The sequence below is a fragment of the Miniopterus natalensis genome, chromosome 4 (assembly GCF_054644295.1).
Source record: "Miniopterus natalensis isolate mMinNat1 chromosome 4, mMinNat1.hap1, whole genome shotgun sequence".
In the NCBI taxonomy this organism is placed as follows: Eukaryota; Metazoa; Chordata; class Mammalia; order Chiroptera; family Miniopteridae; genus Miniopterus; species Miniopterus natalensis.
The window spans coordinates 91725653-91747543 of NC_142084.1; the positions used below are offsets into that span (position 1 = coordinate 91725653).

At 48.2% G+C, this 21891-nt stretch overlaps 1 protein-coding gene across 1 annotated transcript in view; it reads left to right on the top strand.

The window, feature by feature from the left end:
* TENM2 (teneurin transmembrane protein 2) overlaps positions 1–21891 on the top strand; it is a 258817-nt gene that overhangs the window by 97032 nt on the left and 139894 nt on the right. The window contains exons 6-7 of the mRNA XM_087816191.1: positions 8273–8468; positions 12980–13081. Of these exons, the coding sequence (XP_087672317.1) occupies positions 8273–8468; positions 12980–13081 (298 nt within the window). The remainder of the gene's footprint in view (positions 1–8272; positions 8469–12979; positions 13082–21891) is intronic.

The window sequence follows — 21891 nt, forward strand, 5'->3', positions numbered from 1 at the left end:
TACAATGTGTCAAGTTTTATAACAATAATAATAACTGTAAGAATAGCTCACAGCGATTGAGTGCTAACCCCGAGCTGGGCCAGACTCATAGTGACCCTCAGAGGTGGGTACTTTTATTATCCTCATGTTGGGGATAAGAGAGCAGGGACTCAGGGCGTCAAAATAACTTGCCCAAGGTCACAAGACTGTCTGGCGAAAGGCTGGGGTTGGGCTTTGGGAGAAGCCGGCCAGCGCCTGGGATGCATCCCTCTGTGGTGCTCGGGAAATCACTTATTGACTGGATACATTCCCAGGTTGCTCCCTCTCCTCGGTGATATATTTGATTTATGTTCACAACCAGCCACAATAAGACCCTCCTATTGATCTTGGGAGGGCGAGGAGCCAAATGTGACCTTTTTGATAAACCATCGGCTGAGGACAATTCGATGGGAATGTGCAGTAAATAAGAAATCACATTAGCGAGGCACTGAGAGGTAAAACCTCCATCATCCCGGTCTCGTGGTGGAGCTTTGGTGCATCTTGGAACGGCCTCGAGGTGCTCATCGGGGTCATTGAACTTGGCCCCTACGCTGTGGCTCCCGGGGTCTTTGGAGCAGTACCTTCGGCATCTTCTCCTGGGCTGGATCAAAAGCGGCATGACAAGGGCGTGGCCTTGTGGGAAGACGGAATATAACATCAGTTCGTTCACGCACTCAGCAAACAGTCCCTGAAGGCCTGGGGATACAGAGACGAGAGGCATCAGCTCTGGCCCGGAGGCGATGGGGACCCGATGAGTGACGGCAGCATGGTCGGGCGTGACACGCAGCACTGGGAGGAAGGCCAGCACTGACTCTAGAATAAGCCTGCTCTGAGTTTGAATCATACCGTTGCTACTTAGCAGCAGAACGCCTGTGATGAGTTTTGCCATCAAAATGAGGACCATAGCTCGTCAGGTTGTTGTGAGAATAAATGTGATAATGCCCAGCAGATAGAAAGCACCCCATGGAGATCAGTCAATCAGTCGGACTGGCTCACAGCCCGCACAGCTCGCTCGCAGGTAACCTAGCAACCCGCGGCCTCTGCGGGGAGGACGGCTCGGCCTCTGGCTGAAACCAGCGCTGACAGGAAGACTGACATTTAGCCGGTCCTCCCGAAGACTCTAATCCAGATCGCAGAGACCGGGGCCTTCCGACTCAGTCCAGTGAGTCCTGTCCCCTCTCCATCCTTTTATAAATATGTGAGGTGGCAGGGGGTTGGGGGGCCTCTCCTGGGACACCACGCACAGTGCATCCAGCCGTGTCCAGCCCCAGAACAGCTCTCCCTGGGATGGGAGAGGGTGGACGTCATGTACCCAGCTAGCGCTGTGCTGTTGCATGTTTCTTGGAGCTAATACCATGTATCATGTACAGAGATCGTTCCTGTCCGGTGCACAGCTAGCTCATCAGTGTTAGCCATTCCTGTTGCTAAGGAGCCGAGTATAGGAGATTGGAGAGCGTAACAATAGGCCACCAGATCTAATCTGTATGCGGCTTCAGGACGGCTTCCTAGGGGAGGTGTTACCCAAGCTCCACTACTTACCAACTCCTGAGCAACTTCGGTAGCCTCCTCCTGCCTCAGCTTCCTCACATGGGAAGTGGGGATAGAGATTCAGGGTGAGCAGGGCTATTATAAGCATCACAGAAGGTAGTGCATGTGAATCACTTAGAACAGCGCCCAGCTCTTGTGAAATGTGACCTCGTTGTGTTATCTGAGCAGTTAGCAAACAAAAACACAGGAAAACCGCACAGTGTTTACTAAAATCTCCCAAAAATTTTTCCTAAAGAGGTCCTGTCCTCTCGGTAGTTCGCCAAAATCCTGCTGTGTTGGTATAGACTTCTGTCCAGGTGTTATTGCCTTTGGGCCTAAATGTTTTTCATTCATTCAAGAAGAGGGGTGTGGACTATAAATTAGAAGGTGGGTTTTTTTCCCAGAGTGGTGAGTTTTTGTTGAGCATGGAAAAAGGAGAAGTGACAGGCGTTTTAGAATGGGTGGTCAGGGGGGTCTTTCTGAGGTCATGATGTTTATGCAGGTCAGGGATGACAAGAAGCAGGCCACTGTAAGAAGATCGGGAGGAAGAGCAGGCCGGGCAGAGGGAATAGCTCGTGCCAAGGCCCTGAGGCCTGGATGGGCTTTGCATGTTCCAGGAAGAGAGGGGAGAGCAGTGTGGCTGGAACGCCGGGAGGGGATTTGGAGGTTGACAAAAAGATCAGGTGCAGCCAACACCCAGCAAAGCCCTCTAGGCCTTCCCTGGCATCCTTTCCTGCCTACTTCACTTGGATGTTTCCCTGTCCTCAGATGCCCCACCTGCTTCTGCTCAAGTCTGACCCTAGCACTTCTGAGCTCTGCCTTCCTCCCTTTCTCTGCTTAGAGGCATCTGAGGACACCTGCCAACCAGGCCAGCCGCCAGGGATGCTGGCAGCCACGGCCGGGTTCTTGGAAAACTTGAGAAAGCCTCTCGTTGTTGTTAAGACTCATGCAAATCCAAGTTCCAGTCCTCGCTTGGCCACCAACCATGGTCAATGGCATGGCTACACCACTTAACGTCTCTAGCAGCCATGGTTCTCTCCAGAGAAATGGGGTTGACAATACGGTTTCTGGGAGAATGAAGTGAGATAACAGGTGTCAGCATTTGCCACTTGCCTGGCACATAGCAATGCCCAGGGGGGAAAAATCAAGTTTTCTTAACTTTGCTCATTACTTTTCCACTGCTGAGAGAGGTCATGTCGTGAAAGAATGGAGAATTCCTCATTTTAGGGACCTGTGATAGGACCCTCTCTGCCTGCTTGTTGCTTATCTGTGGAGCCTGACACAATGAGTTGTCGCAATCTACAAATACAGGAGCTATGTCCTGTCCCGAAGCTTAGGGGCTCGTCCTCATCACTGGTAGATGAGTGGTCCCGGTAGCCCCTGAACCTGGGCCGATCAGCATCTCGTTACGTGACCCACTAAGGTAGGCAGGCTGAGTGTGGAGCCCTGGAAACGACAGGGGGCCACGCCAAGGGAAGCCAGCCCCCACTGGGGCACGTCTCTGCCCCCTCCCTCATCCTTCCCCGCTTCCCTCAGCATTCAGCCTTTGTGAAGGAGAGACAAAAATTGCGCTGAGCTTTAATGAGGAATCAGCTGGGTGCACTTTGCCATGGGCCTGACCGGAGGCAGAAAGAAGTTCACATGAGTGACCTGCCACTGCCTGTCACCACCGGATGCACCCAGAGGCCCCGTGGCCATGTGGCTTCAAGCAGCAGTCCTTGCTCCCTGCAAACCTACCAACAGCTGAGAGTGCCCCGCCATCCGAGGCAGAATCCACATCCAGCCTCCGTGGGAAATGCCAGCATTTATTGCTTTTCCTGTCCACTCTGAGCCTCCCCAGCAGATGCTCCAAATAGCAGTCAAGTTATTGTTCCCCTCTCCCAGGGTCCTGGGCACAGGAATAGCATCCTCCTGAAAGGTGATGAGTCCGTGTTTAACCTGCCCTCTTTGGCAGGTGTGTATCGGAGCAGCTTCCAGAAGCATCTCTCTGCCGCACGGCCCTGCCTGTGGGCACCTTTCCTTCTGGGAAGGTGACAGGCCCCGCTCACCGGTCCAGCCCCCTCTGCTCTCTCTCCCAGCTCCTCTGGAAACCCACTAAGTTATCTTAATTACCATTCCTCCCCGGTCCCTGCCAAGAAGTGGGGGAGATTTATAATTGGATCAAATATTTGCTGTGGTTTATTTCTCTGCCTCTCGAGCGCTCATAGAAGTTGCATTTTCATGCCACTTTCGGGTATGACTGATGACTCCAAGGCACAGCCCTCACGATGCAGGCCAGCAGGGGTAATTTTTCAAAGGCCAAGGAAAGGAAGAGAACTTTGGGGGGGAAGGAGTGTGCATTTGGAGTTGTTGGCTGTCACCCTCTGAGTGACTTTATCGCCAAGTCAAGAGAGACGGGCTGCCTTGAGAGGCAGACTTCCCCCCGCAGCCAGTCCGAGCACGCATACATCCCCTCCTGGGACTTGGTCACGTGCCTCCTAATCCCCTTCCAGGGCTTCTGCACCTCTATTAGGGAGAATGTACTATGGAGCAACCTTCTTAGTCACCCAAGCACAGCGCCGTCCCCCAAGCGTCCCGTATCCAGGGCTGAGCGCGATGGGGTTCTGGAACAGAGGAGGCAGATGTCCCTGGTACTAAGCCCGAGTGATCAATCCCTAGTGCTGGGGCATAAAGAAGGAACTCTGGCCAGGGCCTGAGCTTTTGGAAAATGGCCTCGTTTGAGTGTCAGCCAGGCTGCCGGGCAAGCTGGCCGGGCTGCCGTCTAGGAATCCGAGCGAGCTGAGGCTCCCCTGGACCAGATGGCCTCCATGCAAACCAGCTTCTCACCGAGCGCCTGCTCCCCCTGCCCGGGAGGTCGTGTCTGCGTTTGGCTGGGTGGACCCGCCTCCTGTTTCTAGCCTCCAACCCTTCCCCCAGTTACAGCTGCGTGGATGATGATGCTACGTGATACTACTTGTTACCTGTTAACCTGTGGGTAGAGTAACTATAGCTTCCCAACTAGAGCACTTGAGAGAGTGAAAGGGGGAACAGGAGGGGTAAACTAGGGCACTCCTGGGCAAACTGGGCGAAACAGACACCCCACACCTAATAGGTTGGAACTCGACCAACAGAAGAGGCTGCCATGCCTTCCTGGGGGATTCTCCCCGACCACCCGGTAAGGAACGGAAAAGATGCTGGGACTTAGTCTGATCTCGGGGAGTGAGGTCAATATCTGGGAAGGCTCTGCTGAAATAGCAAATAAGCTCCAACGTTTCAGTGGCTTGCTTTAATCAGTGCTCCTTGCTCGCTTGTGTTACAATTTCAGGCTCTCCTCCAAGTGTTGATTCTAGGGTCCAGGCCACTCCTCTCTTGTAGCGCCAACATCTTGGGCATTTGCGGTGCCCTGTAGGAGACTGCACAGGACATTGAAATGAGTGTGTCCCACAGCTTACGTCCCATTAACTGGAGCACCGTCACATGCTCCCTGGTGACAAGGAGCCTGGAAAGGAGCGAGAACTCATATGGACAATGACCAGCAATCGCTGCCACAGTGGTCACGAAGGAGCAGAGTCAAAGGTGGAAGGGAAGGAAGGCGAGAAAAAGCCAAGAGGGTCCAAAGGAAGAAAGCCTGCTTCGTCTGTCATCCCACCCGGAATTGGAAAAGTGAAGCAGTAATGGCCTTAGGAAGTCCCCTCTCAAAACCTGAGGACTTACAGGAATGCACAAACACCTAGGGCCACGGGCCTCACCACAGGCGTGTTCTGCACTGGGCGGTGCATGAGCCCCACTTGCCGACTGCAACCCCACCCTTTTCTCTCCCATTCAAGAAAGCCCATGAGAAATTAGAAAGCTAGAGAACGGGTCTTTGTTATTAGAGACAGACCCTTGAATAACTTCCAATATAGTTTCTTCTCAGTGGAAATCATTTGCAAAATTCAGTATTCTATTTGCTTGATATTTAACAAATATTTCTTGACCAGCCCCTGCTGGTGGAGATCAGTTAGATGCAGCAGTGAATTTATAGCCTTGATAGCAGAAACTTTTAAGGCATGCTTAGCAGTGGTTTGATGTAGACACGACTGTTAGCCCCATTTTAAAGGTAAGGAGACCGAGGCTCAGAGAATTCAAATGGCCTTTGCAAGTGTCACAGGAGTAACTGGCCGAGCTCAGGTCCTAACCCAGGCAGCCTAGCTCCGAAGTCCCCACTCGTAACCGCTGCACCATGCAGACGACATCCCCATGCTCCCCGAGTTTCCATTCTTCTGAGGAGGCTGACGATAGACGTGAAAACTAATTGTATCGTTTCAGAGGGTGATAAGTGATTTGGAAAAAAAACAATGAAAGGACACAGGCTAGAGACTCCTCAGCCACCGCATCCTCACACCCCGCGTCCCCGTGCTCTGTGGGAGCCCCCGGCTCTCGGACTCTTCCTAAATGAAACCTGCCCCGCGTGCTTCAGCGGCGGGACGCTGCGGAGCCAGCCAAAATGAATGTCCCCTCTCTCCTCTGACAAATGCCTCTTCCCGGGGTAATTGGATTGGTTGGACAGCGAGCACTGCCTTGAGCCCTAAGCCACTTCTGTGCCCCTTGGCCGGTCAGCCAGTCCAACAAGAGATGACTGATGCCCAAATTAATAGTGAGCAATGACCCACACAAGTAATCACCTTCCCCCAACTTTTCCTCATGGGGGTGATATCCTGGACCCCAAATCAAGTATATTCTCGCACCTCGGCCCCGAGGAGGTTACGCTCATTCCTCCGGCTGACAGCAATTTGCAGGCGCGGGTCTTGGTACTCGGACATTTACGGGGTTGCTAAGGAACGAATGTTTTGGTTCCAGAGGCCTCCGAAAGCAGCATCGCTTTGTCATATCACTTCACATCATTTGTTTTGTCCCTTAAAGGCAGCCTTGACCAGTGGGATATGGGCTGGAGGGAAGCTAAATACAAACGCTGGTTTCCTGAGGAACGGGGGAGATTTCCACTCCCTCGGCAGTGACTATCCAGCCCCCCAGATGTAAGAACTAGGGTCCTGAGCTTCTCTTCTGTGATTACGATTTGCAAGTAAGTGACTCCTACTCACGAGGTACTTAATGAAATGGCTGTTATCCCCCAGGCACTGCCCAGAGCATTATCTCACATCACCCTTGTAACACCCCGGAAAGGGGGGTGTCATTGTTACCTCGCAAGCAAACCAGGGGAAGGTAAAAGAAGGTTTGCCCAACTTCAAACAGTAGCAGATGGCAGCGGCAGAATTCAAACCCAGGCTTGTCTCGTGGCAAAGCCTTTGTACTTAAGATTATAGGCTCTTTCATTGTCAATGATCACATTTCAGATGGGAGAAACCGGCGATTCTGATGATGGGAAGTGCCATTAGTCCATTCCTGGAGTTTCGTTCTATGAAGTTTGTGAAAGGGGTTCCAGGTGATGTCTGTAACCTACAAAACCCTTTTTATGGCGGGGAAGTGGTGAGACGGAGCCGAATCCCACAGTGGTGGTTTTTATCTGCTAAAGATCTGCACTTTGAATGTCTTCTGAAAGTCACCGTGCAAATGACTTTCCTGTTGCCAGGATTTTGAAAGAGTTTGCAAGATGAGTCCTGTTCTACCCGCGTCTTACCGAATTTCTTGTCGACAAGAAAGAAACATTGGTGTCCTCTTGGCCTTTTCCTTCATCTTGTCTGTCCAGCCCATTGTCAAGCGCTGTCCTCTCTGCCTTAGAAATGTTCCTCCAAAGTTGTCCCCTCTCTCCATTCACTGTGGGGAGAGCCAGGCCACCTCACGCTTGGGTTTCCTCAGTTCCTTTCCGACTGGTCTCCCTGCTCCGTTTCATTCGCCCTCTAGAACATCTCATATCCTGACTACAAACAAATGCCTCCAAACATTCCTTTTATGGCGTCAGTCACTGCTCCGGGATCTTCAGTGGCTCCCACTTGCCCACCGCAGGATTCCGCTGTTCTCTACGGCAGGCCTCTCTTGAGTCACACTTGCTCTCCCCATCCGCCATCCTGGTAGCTTTGCTGAGCACTCATCTCTCACTGATGGCTTCCAGTTCTAAACCTGGTTTCCACTGAAACAGAGTTTGCTGCTTAATTGCCGGTTTTGTCCGAGGCCAGGTACAGCAAGGGCATGGACGTTGCAGCCGAACAGATCTAGGTCCAAATGTTTGCTTGGCCACTTAGTTGCTGTGTGACTTTTAACAAGTTGCATGACTTCTCTGAACCTGTGTTGTTGTGTGTAAAATAAGATACACATTGCACATATCTTACGGGGTTTTGCAAGAATCAATGAGATGGTGATGCAAGAATCTAATATGTATTTTGTGTCTGTTCTGTGCCAAGCACTGCTCTACGTACCTTACTCCTCAGAACAGTCCTATAATGTCGATACTGTAATTTTCACAGTTTTGCAGATGGAGAAAGAGATGACAGATGGGGAGGGGATGGAGGAAGAAGACCATGATGGCAATGAAGGAAAAATTAAAACTTTGGGTTTTAAAGCTTTTTGGATTTCATAACTATAGAAAAGAGATTGCGACTATTAGTAATAAAACTATTAGCAATAATTATAAGCAGAGTAAATGGCAGTTGTTCTTAGTGTAACATTTGTGACTCCTGTTTTACTGGATGAGCTCATAGTAAAATGTACTGGAAAGTATTTCCCAGGTAACTGATGAGTGGGCGGGGAAGGGGCAGGTCCTGGGACCCTGTCTGCACCCAGTGTCACACTTGTCACTCTCTCCTTTGCCCAGTATGACTTCATGGAGCGCCTGGACGGGAAGGAGAAGTGGAGTGTGGTCGAGTCGCCCCGGGAGCGCCGGAGCATTCAGACCCTGGTGCAAAACGAGGCCGTGTTTGTGCAATACCTGGACGTGGGCCTGTGGCACCTGGCCTTCTACAATGATGGCAAGGACAAAGAGATGGTTTCCTTCAACACTGTCGTCTTAGGTAGGTGTGGGGTCTCTGAGGTGATGCGTCATGAAGGAAAGGATGGAAATGTTTTGGGCTTCTCTGTACAAGGCACTTCTTCCAAGATGGTACCTACTGAGTAGGAGACCAAAGCAGAACCCTTGATTTAGGTCTCATAGAACCACCCACCTAAAATGAGCCCTGATTAAAATATGAACGCTGCCTAACTCATGAAAGATTCACCATGAGTCCCAAGGGTTCAGTCGTGGTGAAGACCTTGGGTCAGACCAACTGGCCCAGGTCCTGGCCACACAGCGTAGGCAGATCACTGGACCCTTGGAAGCCTCAGTTTCCTCATGATGGACAGAACTAACTAGAGCCCACCTCACAGGGCTGTGGTGAAGATTCAATAAGATTAAACATATAAATCTCAAAACGTGTGGTAGAGACAATAAATGTTGACCATTCACATCAGCTCAATTTCTCATAATAATTGAGGAAAGCTCAAAACAGAGAGCTTTAAAAAAAAAAAAAAAAAAACCTTTAAAAATAAATCAGGAAAAGATATAGACATAAGAGAAAAGTCATAACTTTGTTCCCAAGTAGGTAAATATCAAAATGCTTTAATTAAGCACTTGTCATTTTTGGCATGTTTTAGCCCTGCTTTTTATTAGCTATCAAAGGAAAAGCTAAGGCCTTATCCAAATTTTCTTCTTATATGTGCCTACAAATGCCTACGAGGGCCATTAGTTTGAGAAGATTTCATGAAGCTTTCTAAATCAAACGCTAAGGATTTTTACAATCAAATGAGTTACCGATATTTTCATGAAATTTATTTTGTCATGAGGTTTTAACCTTCTTACTAATGGTAATAAGTGGTCCTGGGTAGAACCTTGCTGAATCGGAGCAGATTGTAGACCCATTTCACAGAGGAATAAACTGAGGTTCAGACAACTGAGTCCCGCAAGCTCCTGGGATGTGAACATGGTAGAAACGGCATGGGCTTCTGGGCTTTGTCCATTGCCTTTCTGCAGCACCTGGTTGTCCCAACAGCGTCTGGTTGTGGATCTCAGGTTCACTGGAGAAGTCTAGCGAAGGTGGCTTCATGAGGAAAGGCTGGTCGATCCAGGATTAAATCCCAGCTTGTCTTTCCCACATCCTCCCTGGAAAGGTCACTTGCCTCCTGAGCCTCAATTTCATCCGTGGAAAAGTAGCGAACAAGTCCCTGAAGGGCGGATGATGTGACATCATGTAAGGAACATGCCAGAGATGGAGCTGGTAGTCCCTAAATAAGAGCTGGTGATGGGGTACGTCTTGTACCGCTGTTGTTCTACTGACTGCATTTGAAGAACTTTTCTGTCGGCCTCCCGATTTCTCTGAGGGGCTTCCCTGATTCTTAGAAGATCTATATTAGCCAGTCTGAAATCCTTCATCAGTGGCCACCCCTCAGAATGACACAAAGTCAGAGGGGATTGAAATTCACCCTCCTTCTGAGGGTCGGCCCTATCAGGGCAGCCAACTGCTCCAAAGCAGGGGTTAGCACATCAGAGCCCACAGGCCAAGTCTGGCCCACTGCCTGTTTTTATAAATAAAGTTTTATTGGAGCACAGCCATGTTGATCTTTATATATTGTCTTTGGCAGCTAAAACAACAGAGTAGTTGCAACAGTGACAGTTTGGCCCACAGAACCCAAACATTTACTATCTGTCCCTTTCCAGAAAACCTATGCCAACCCCTGCCCTAAAGTAACATCATAAACTTTGTATGACCAAAGCCCCTGGAGCAGTCGCCCACAGTCAGGAGAGATTTCCATCATCGGGTTCGGTGCCCATGGGGAAAATGCAAAAGGATGGAAACCAGCTCAAAACGGAAGACCCCGGAAACAACTTGGCACTAGTTTGAGGTGTTGAGATTGAAAAAAACAATCTTTAGCTTAAGAACATGAGGGGAAATATCTTTTTGTCACGTTGTGTTTGAACTCACACCTGACAGCACAAACCACACACAGCCACTGGCTTAGTGGAGTCTACAAGTGCTTAGTGAAAGGTTAATAACAAAAACAACTACTACGACACATTTAGAGAGCATTGACCTTGTACCAGCCCCTGGACTGGGCCCTTTGTGGGGACTAGCTCCATCCGCCCATGGCCTCGCTAATGAGAGGTATCGCCAATACTCAGTGTTCCAGTTGAGAAACCCAAGACCCAGAGTTCAACAACTTGCCCAAGGTCTCACACAGTTGGTAAGAGGTGGAGTCAGGATTCGAACTCTCCAGAGCCTGTGCTCTTAACCACTGGATTGCTTTGAATTCCAGCTAAAGAAATCCCATTCCCCTTGCACAGCAAGGTTTCTGGGGGCCAGACTATCTAATAACGGCTTCTGCCCCCAACTCCTTTATCCACGTAGACCCAGATGTTGCGGTCGTGGGATGCCCTGCCCGCAGGCCATTACCCTCACCCGCCTGGCCGTCAGAGCTGGGATTAGCAATTCTCCCCAGAGGGATGCTCTCATCTGGACTGTAGGTCAAAGAGAAAGTCAAAGGTAATCGGCCTGATAGTTGGGCAGACACCTTGATAGAGCAATGATAGTGATTGGCCCGAAATACGGGGGAAAGAACAGTGTTTTATTTGGTTCAGAGGTTCTCCCACACATACCTATTATGAGAACGTTCCCCATCAAGGGCAGCCAGGCAATAGGAAACAGGAGGAAAAATGTTAGACGGGTGTCAACCAGCGGTCACACTAAATATACCTTTGACTCAGGGAAGTCTTGTGATGCGTTTTGGAGAGAAGCGGCCTGCTTTCAGAAATGAGTCATCTCAGGGGACAACAGAGAGGCAAAGCACAGTGAGGATTCAGGGAGGCTGGTGGACGCATGTGCAAACTCCCACTTCCACTCTCCTATGTACACGTGCATGCACATGTGCACACACGCACGATCACGCGCCCATTCTCACAGCTGTGTACCGAGGACTCTCTGTGCTCCAAGCTTGGAGGTTTACTAAGTGAGCAACTCCGATCTGGTGCCTTCCTCAGGGAGCTGAGAGAAGACAGGCATGTAAAGAGGCAATTAAAGGAATTATAGGAACACTGAGGACAGGTACAAAACGCAGATTGAAGGAAGGGAGGAAGGAAGACACTCAGGAGCTAAATGTTTTCTAAACTGAGACGCAAGAATAGATGCCTAAGTTAAAGGGCAAGGCAGGCCTTCCAGCCCAGCGAGAGCCCATGTGGAGACCTCAGGCCTTTTGCACGAGACTGGTGCCAAAGAGCTCCCCGGCCTTCACTGCTTTACCTCAGAAGTTGTTTGGTTTCAGAAAGGGGACCTTTGGCCTCAGCGATATCAGTTTCCACCAAAGCGTCCCCAGACCCAGATACCCCATGAGAAGCAATTTCTACCTTGCTGTAGGAGTGATTTCTTAAAATACAAGCCAAATAATGCCGTTCCTACGTTTAGCACTTTTCATTGGTTCCCATCATTCCCAGAATAAAATCGAACATATCCATGTGGACTACAAGAGCTGAGAAGGGAGACACTGTAGAAAGCCCCACCACGTGGTTTGGTTTTTCAGTCCAGAGTGGGAGTAAATGGGCATTTCAGTTTAAAAGAGAAACCTCCTTTGCCTTTCCCGGTGACTCCAGTAGCAACAATTAGACTTTAGGATCTTTTGTGCAGCGTCGCCTGGTCAATGTCCCCAAGGCCTGTATCATGTCAAATTTGGGGCACAGGAGCCCCTATGTTTTGTTTGGGAACATGAAAGTCTATTTATTTTCATTTAAGGTAAAATGAGGATAATAATAATTTTAAAAGAATATGTATGTTTCTGTACAGATCCAAATCAGCATGAAAAAGTTCCAAATGAGCCCTTTGAAGGTGTCACTTAAGAGTGCAGATGGAAAGATAAATCATGAAATCGGACCGCTGTGCGCGTAGAACAAACGTGAACTAATAGATCTTCATGAAAAATAAGACCCACACCAGCTAGGCATAAAGGGACTTTTGTATAACCCCAAACCTACTACTTAACAAACCCCAAAATCCTGCCCAAATTGATCAGCCTGACATATGTGGGGTTTTCCCTTGTTAAAATCCCTTACAGTGGGGAATATTTTTACTCTACAAACCCCTGTCATTAGGAGAATCGCCCTCTATACCTGAGGCCACACTGACGCCCCACTGTCAGCCCAGCTCTCAGCTGGGCAGGATGACACGGGGCAGTGGGGGCTCACAGTGTTTAAAACTTGTCAACATTCAAACACGGGAAATTTGGGGGTTTCTATCCAGATAAGTAGCTTCTTCTGAAAAAGCCAAAGTCACAGCAAAACTAGCCCTGCATTCCTGCCCGGGGCAGTTATATGGACGGCGGTGGCTCCTTCCATGCATTGTCCAAGTTGCCCTGGTCCCCACCACCGTCCTTCACTCACTTATGCTCCTCCCTCCTGGTCCCCTGAGGTTACTGTCACTGGTCTTTAAAATGGTAGGTGGCTGATTATTAAATTGCTTCGCCAGCAGGCAGAGAAAAAGGTAACTGCTAAGTTTCTCTCTTTCAGATTCTGTGCAGGACTGTCCACGTAACTGCCACGGGAACGGCGAATGCGTGTCCGGGGTGTGCCACTGCTTCCCGGGATTCCTTGGAGCAGACTGTGCCAAAGGTACTTGCCCCTGCTTCCCTGCTGTGGTTGGAAAGCAGAGCGTAGGCTTCTAGGAGGGAGGAGAGCGGGGGCATCCAAGAAGCCTCCCCGACAAAGTCCGCGGGGACATCTCGTAGGCCCAGGCATGCTAGAAGTGCTAACCCTTTTGGCAACGAGTAGGCTTTGATATATGACAACTGGCCAACACACCTATAGGAGCAGGGCAGTTATCCTTGGCACCAAGGTGCGCTGAGAAGAAAGATTTGCTAAAAATGAGATGGTTGGGTTTCCTGTAAACGCAGAAGTGAATTACCATCACTCCTTTCTTATAATCATTAGCTTCTGTGTAATGGAAGATTAAGCATCTCAGGGTTAGTAAATTTCATTCATTCTGGCCAGCTATGCTCTTAATCTGGGAAGTGCTATTTATCTTGGTGGAATTGGTTTTAAATTGTATTATTAATTTATCTACACTGCTTTGCACAGGATGGCTGGGGCCCTGGGATTCTTGGGGGAATGGTAATATAAGAAAGAAAATGACTCTCCTAAGGACAGGGGACTTAGGGGCTGCATACCTAGCTTGCAGGAGACCTTGAGCGTGACCTTCAAGTGGCACAATCAGACACAAGTGTAGTGGAGAGCAGAGCTGCTCATGCTTTTTAGGTGCGGTGCACACTCACATGCATAGGCTAGATAAATACAACTAAAAAACTGAAAGAAAACTTTCACAAAGCAACACTTTTCTCTGTTTCTTTTCTGTTGTGCTCTATTTCATTTTTTAAAAAATACTGGTTGTAACTATACTGATTCCCTTACCCACCAATAGTTCATCATATCCCAGCCTGAAAAACAGTGGTGGATCAGTTGTGAGCCCGTGCTCACTGAGGCGTTCCCGGGGTCCAGTCCCAGCTCTGCCACTGAGTATCTCTATGACCCCGAGCAAGTGATCAAACATTTTTTGCACTTTGGTTTCCTTCTCTGGGAAAGGGGGGAGTCCCTTCCTAAGTTCGTCACGATCATGGTAATCTATCACACACCCAAAGCCCTCAGCAGAACCCTTTGAGTCCTCAAAGGATGTATTGTTTATCACTTTTTAACTTATGCGTATTCTATTCTATTTACTTATACATTTATATAACTTTTTTATTATCCTTATGTGCTCTTCATTTAAAGACCGTCCTTCCCTGAGGTTCTGAGAGCAAGGCCATTATTAATATAGCTGCTGGAAATGCCAAATGGTGCCACGCCTCTTTCCCACGCGCACCGCAGTTTGCTCGGGGAAATCGTATTTCACGTATTCAAGATATTTCCAGGGCTCACTGAATGCCGGCTGATAAGTGAATGGGACTTTTCTGTACTTGAAGTGGCTGAATCTGTTTGCATGTGCGTAGGACGCATTCCTAATTGGCACGCAGTAATGTGGAGGGCTTGGTTAACTTGTCAGAGACAAAGAGAAAAGAGAGCGTGGCCGTTTCTCACCTTAGCACAGGCTGCCCAGTGTCCTGGGGACACATCCCCAAGTGGGGCCCGGAGTTCGGGCTCAGAGGGGCCCTGATGGAGGAAGGTGGACGGTGTCCTCCGTCACCACGCTGAGTGCTTTTCCTGGCGAAGGCTTTAACGGAGAGCAAACCTCAGTATCATTTGAATGGCTGTTCTTGCATAATCTAATTTCCCTGGGAGTGAGTGAAGGCGTCGATGAGAGACGGGACAGAACAGTCCTTTTATGTGTGGCCCGCAGATGGGCTGAGAGCTCAGCCGCGTGGGCTGTGAGCTGTAAATGTATATTAACACCGACACACATCGATGCATTATTAATCCTAAAAACCGTGTGTGTTCCGGCTGCACATCCAGTTACTGGCCTTTCAGCCCTAAGTACCCCGGCCATTTAAGAAGCCTCGGCTCCGAATCCATTTGCAGCGCGGCCGCTCTGCGTTATGGATCTGTAATGGGGTGTGCACTTAGCTGCTTAAAAAGCCTCTCGGTGTGTTTTGCATTCACCACCTGTGCGCACTCCGAGTGTGCATTAGCCACGGTGTCTAATTGATCCTCGTGAAACAAATATCGAGTGGCTGTTAAGAGTAGTTACTCCTGCATCCTCGGGAGCCGTTCCTGAAATCGGCCTTTGAACTTGCACATTTCAATTTAGCTGTGGGTGCATACGGTTGACAAAATTGGAGCGTTTAAAGAATTAAATTGCTTTCTCCTTGTTTCCCGCTTTATTCTTGGCCGGACAGTGCTAGGAGTAAGCGTCTACCTCTTTGCGCCAAGGATGTTTCTTCCTTGGTGTTTCTGGGATGGATGCAGGTTAAGCTCCCTCATTAATAACACTGTCCTTCCTGTTTCCTCCTAAGCCCTTCTTTCCCAGGCTTCCCTCTTTCAAGTACCACCTTTTGCAATTTTTGCCAAATTCATGGGCCGCCCTTTTTATGATTTACCTAAAATATTCCTTTAAGTCAGCTCAGCATGATCGCATAGATAGATTTCAAATCAAAAATTTTTTAAAAAACTAGAATCAGTGCAATAAATGGGAAATGTTAATACCACCTATAACCGTAGCAGGAGAGTGATACTTTCTCTATCAAGAGCGTTCAAGCCAAATCAGCTTCTCGCACACCGATTTTCTTTTTTTGTTTTTAAATCCTCACTGGAGGATATTTTTTCCATTGCTTTTCAGACAGAGTGTGGGGGGGGAGGGAGAGAGAGAGAGAAAAACATTGATGTGAGAGAGATACATCGATTGGCTGCCTCCCACGAGCAACCCAACCGGGGCCAGGGATCGAGCCTGCAATCAAGGTACATGCCCTTGGTCAGACTCGAACCCAAGGCCCTTCAGTCTGAGGGCCAGTGCTCTAACCACTGAGCCAAACTGGCTAGGGCTTTCACACTGATTTTCAATCAAGGACCCCAAAGTGGACCTGAGCACCTGGAAGTCAGCCTGGCTCCTAGAGAGACACAAGCCTCGAACCTCTCACGTCCTAAGTACTGGCTCTTGAAAAGTAATAAAATCCACTAACTACACCAGTATGATGATGTGAGAACCCAGTAAAAACAGACACCCAGACTTAACTGTGTCAGCTTCTAGTGGGTAAACAGAGTGATCTGTGCCAGGCTTACTTGTGGTACGTTAAACCTCTATTTCAGATTATTTCTAAATAACAATTAATAGTTGTTAAGTACTAAATATGTACCAGGCATTGTTCAGAGCACTTAATTCACACTCTTATTTGTCTTCATATCAACATAAATCCTATTTTAACCAACCTTCGCAATACCTGCAGCTTATTATATCGAAATCATTTTAGCCTTGCAGACAAATTACAAAAATAGTACATGAAGTTTCCATATGGCTTTCACCCCTAAGGTTAACATTTTAAATCATCATAGTTCAATCGTTGAAACCAGGAAATTAACATTGATGCAATGCCATTGATGAATTTAAAGACTTTTTTTTTTAATTTTGCTCTTTTATTCTAGCCCAGATCCCACACTGCATTTTCTTGTCATGTCTCCTGAGTCCCCTCCAATCTGTGAGGGTGCCTCAGTCTTTTCTCCGTCTTTTGTGTCTTCCATGACCTTGACCGTTTCAAAGAATACTGTCAAATATTTCGTAGGATGTCCCTCAGCGTGGGTTTATCTGATGTTTTTTCCTGACTTGATTGAGGTTATGCATTTTTAGCAAGATGTTGCGCCCTCCTTGGTGGAACATATCAAAGATGTACTTCTGGTTTTTAATAAGGAAAAAGTGTAAAATGTGGTTGTGTGTGAGTGTGTATGTGAAAGAGAGGGAGAGTGTATGTGTGTGTATGTGCACCTTACACATAAGGCGGAGACACGGGGAGGCTCTATCCCATTGGCCCTGCAGTTATTGGTGGCTATCACAGATTGTCACTCAAACAGCATTGGAGCCTAAGAAGCTCCTAAGGGCTCACAGGAAGCAACCTGGAGCCGACGCGGTGAGGTCGTCTTGCTAGCAAGTGCAGGGAGGGAAGACAGCTAGTCCCGGGTCGCCAAGCCCCAGGACGGTGCACACCATCTCCCGGCTGTGGCCCATGACCATCCCCCTTCTTTCCTGATAAAAGCCCTGAGGAGGGCCGAGCCCGAGGTCCTCCCTCCTCCAAATTCGCCTTCACCTTTGTTCCTTTGCTGACAGCTATGCCCGGGATGCCCAAGTTCTGCCAGTTTCTGCTGCAGGCAACCAGCAGACTCAGGCCCTCCTGCCGAGGGGAGAATTTGCCACGTTAGCAAGTGAGATTCCCATCACATCTGAACAACCGGGTGTGTGTCCTAGTGACAGAAATGCAGATTTGCTCTCCTGACCTCATGCTGAGGCGCCCGCGCCCTCGGATGTGCGGTGCGGACCATAGCTCCTGTCTTCTTATAACCCCTCCAGGCTGCAGACATCCTTGCAGTGAGTGGCACAATCAGACAGCGTGCGTTTGCAAAGCCTTTCTTCCACAGCACCACCCCCGGCTGGGGGTCCTGAGGGGCTCACAAGTCCAAATGGACCTGACTCTCACACCGAAAGGATGCGCGAGGGCTCCAACCCATTGTTCCGAGGCAGGGAGGGGACAGAACTTCATGCATCCTCCAAATGCTTCCATGTGCCCGCTCTGAGCCAGGTGCTGCCCGGGGTGCCCCCGAGGGCTGCCAGCCGGTGGCCGCATGTGATAAGCTAGAGGGAAATGCACGTCCAGCCCACGGTGCTGTGACGTGGGCTCTGAGTGCCGCAGACATCCTAAGGAGCAGATGAGGAAGACTGTGGAGGAGTGGAGTTTGGACCTGTGAGAATAGCCGGTGAGCATCGGGGAGTGTGCGGAGTCCGTGGAGAAGGCGCCTGGTAAAGAAGCCACGTGGAAGTGTCCCGGGCGTAGACGTCCACCGGGGGCGCGATGCGCGGAGCAGTCCCATCAGATTTGGGGCCGAGGGGCGACGGCGTTTCTTTCGGGGTCACTTACGCTGTTTTCCATCAGGTGCCTCTCCTGTCCTCCTGTAATTGTGCCTAGTATTCCAGTCACCGCTTCACCGACAGTTTCCGATTATTACTCTTCCCCTCACTCGGCTTTCTCTTTAACAAAGGAGGCAGCAGTGAATAAATAGACCCCCATGTCTTCAGGAAGCTTCCACGCGCGTGGACACCGATAACTGGCACGCGGCTCGACGCTCGAGTCACAGTAAGAAGGAGAAGCTCTTTCAGCCTGGACCTGAGCTGCAAGGAAAGCTTGCTGTATTCCCTGAAGAATTTAAATATTCATTATGTAATTAATGCTGTTCGGTCACACGCACGCGCACGCACACAACAACCGTAAGACTTTTTTAAAAACAGCTTAAGCATGTATCGATTGAGAACTTTTATAACTCTTGAAATGGAGGCGCCCCCATATCTCTACAGGTATTTTAAATGAATTGAATTAATCATAGGCTTAAAAGTCTCTTGTGATCTTCGTTAACTTCCCTGGGTTTAATTAAAACATCTGTGCACTTTTAATTTATCGATTCATCCAACTCATATGTCATGTTTTTAACACACCCCAGCATGCTCTGCATCATTTTTAACCCGATTTCCACTTAACTAAAGCAATTAAATTCACCCCGGATTAATTAAAGCATCTATACTTTCACGCTTAAGTCAGCATGTGCCTCTTTCCCCACGTGGCTCCTGAATGTCAGAGATCTGACGCACCTGATGAGGTTTTTGTCCTTCTAGAAACTCTTCCCCGAATCCCTTTCTCGCTTATTAATGCTCCATTTGGCACCACGGGAGCGAGGAAGCCGGTCTTTGCACCTGAACTCTGGCCCTCGGAGCCAGAGGCTCTGCCCCTGTCCGTCAGAGGCGCCCTTTGGTTTCCTCTCTTCACGGGGGTCCTGCTGGATCTTTCCCCCACTGAGACCAGCTAGAGTTGGTGGAGACGCTGGAGTGTCTGGGGGCGCTGTTCGGGTCGGAGGTGCCCACTGTGATCAGAATGGCTAGTGGGCTTTGCATTTGTATTTCTATCATCATTCCTGAGTTCTGACTCCTGACTTCACTGTTCCTACGCAAGAAGTCCTGCATTGCTGTGCCCATTTCATCGGAGGGAAAACTGAGGCGCTGAAATCAACAGGCTTCTCGGTTGGGCACAGGGAGCTGTCCAGACAGTGACAGACTCCGCTCCCACCAGAGCATTTCCCTCGCCCACGGTGGCGTTGGGCTAACTGGCCTTTTAGATGTTTCTCTTTTTTTTCCCCCAGTCTGATAAGCCAAGGATTGCCTCTCATGATTACTTCTATCTATACTTACTTAATTCCTAATGAAACTGAGTGTCCTTTCATACTTTCCTTGGCTTCTTATATTCATACTTATATGTCCTCTGCCCAGGTTTTCATTTGTTTTAATTGATTAGTACGTACTGTGTGTATTTTAGATAGCAAGCTTAATTCTGTAAAATGCATCAAAACACATTTCTCCCCGGTGCTGTTCATCTCTTAATTCTGCGTAGTGTTCTTCACCGTATAGAAGATCTAAATTTCATGTAATCAGATCGGATCTCTCTTCTCTTCCTTCTTGGTTTCTAGAATTTATGTCTTCCTTACATATCCCCCTTCCCAAGAAAATAACATTAGTCTTTAATATTTTTTCTAATAGTTTTGTGGGGTTTCTTTTCTATTTTGACCTTTAATGCGTATGGAATTTATTTTTTTGAGTACAGCATGCAGCAGAGGTCAAACTGGATTGTCTACCAAATGGGTTGCCCTTCGCAGGGACCTACCAAGAAGTGAAACTCACTTTGCTAACAGTTTGGCTCAGCACCCAGCGAAGTCCAGTCTGGAAAGACAGTGGACGCCAGTTTTGGCTTCAAGGACACTGAGCTTCATTTGCGTCGCCTCCAGGACCCAAACATTACAATCTTCAATTGCTTCAGGAGAATCGAGGCATCTTCCTTTCTCCATCATTTTTTCCTACCACCTAACGGAGCTACTAACACCTGTTAGGTTACTTATTAATATTTATTCACTAACTGGGACGCGGGGCAACTGATTGTTAGTACTATTTTGAAAATTTACCTGGAGTACTAGGTTCAAATATTCTCAAGTCTCTTTTCCAAAGGTCTTCAATCAGATTTCAGATCATTTGTAAACGATGCATCATTTGAAATTCCCTCTGCACATCTAGCCCAGCCCACGAGTGACTTTCCAAGAAGCAGGCATTTCCCTCTGCCTGTCTGACTCAGCCCCTTCCACCGTCCCTACCTTTGCTTCAGGTAGATGGTCTCTACTGCAAGCCCCAAGTAGACAGGACTTGTCTTCCTTAAAACAGCAGCCACGAGGGGCCTGTCCTGTTACCTCCCACCAAGTAAATAACGCTGATAATTCATCTCATCCCTTACAGAGGACTTTGGTGGAAGGGGGGAAAAAAATCTCTAGCTTGATCGTTAAAATGAGCTTTACACCATTTAGGTGAATCTAAATTGTGTCATTTTTTTGTCATCAGCCTGTTAACTTGTCAGTCGTTAGTGACAATGGTAATTTATTTTCCTTCTGCAGGGGTCTTAGAGCTTCCATTTACCAGATTTAGTGAAACGGGAATAGTCACTTCGTACAAACATTTTAATTAATTTTAAGTAGAAGCTTGAACGCACAGTGTTCTGCTCCTGGAAGCCCTTAGGAAGAAAAGAGGGGCGGGGGGGGGGGACATAAAACACTGTACACGTGATTTCGGAGCCACCTATAGCCCTCAGCCAGAGAAGACTGGAGAAAGGAAAAGATGAGAGCTCTCCCTTAGTGTCATCTGGTACTCTTCCGTGGTGATGGTGTGTGTGTGTTTGTGTATATATGTGTGTGTGCAGGAGCATATTTGAGAACTATAACATTTTTAACGTTATTAACCCTTGAAGTCAATTTGGAGATTCAGTTTGAAATTCATGAGAGAACATCTGTTCATTGCAAACCAGGCGTCAGTTACTGTTTTGAATCCTTGAACACATGACCTCATTTAATACTTCAATTCTGAGAGATGATTTTTTGAAGGCAAATCTGGGTCTCAGAGAAGTAGAGTAATCTTGACCAAATCCCACAGAAAGTGATGGGCTAGGTTTTGAGTGCACTTCTTTCTGGTACTCAAACCCTTGCCCTTGCCATTTCTATTCCATATTATCACTGGGCAAGGTGTAAAGTCAGAATTATCTGTCCTATAACCTGTTATTTGAAAAATCATATAGATTTAATGATAGTTTAAAAAATGAGAAGAGTTATTAATACAGGAGGTCCCCGTTTCACATCCAGCCTCTCAAATGAGGTCTAGACTGAGCCTTACTTACCGTAATGCTCTGGGTTGAGTTATGACTGAGAATGAATGTTGCCTGAGGGAAGGTCCTCTCCATGCGGGTCTGCCAAGTGACCACTGGAGGGCACTCGTCTGGCATTTGCACTCTGTGCCCTGATGGCAAATGGATTACTAGAGAGCTTCACTCCTCTTTATCCGGCCTTCTGCTTTTTAATGTGACATCAGCCGAGCCACTGAGTGCCCCACTTTCCAGAGAACACTACAGTGTTTTGCATTTTTTACCACACTCCCAGTGCACATGCCAGGAAGGCTGCATTCAGACTGTGGAGAACCCTCAGACCTATTCTCTACTTTTTTCTCTGAGTAATTTAAATAGGTCACCTTTTAAATTTGATTTCCTAGGCACCTAATTTTAAATAAAATCCATTCTTCGCTTTTGGAGAACCCTTTTTTTTTTTTTTTTTTTTACCACTTGGAGGGTATGCAGAAGAGAAACCATTTCAATATGAATAAAGAAGATAATCCTAACTGTATTTTATCAATTAACAAAGACAATAATTATTTGATCCTTACT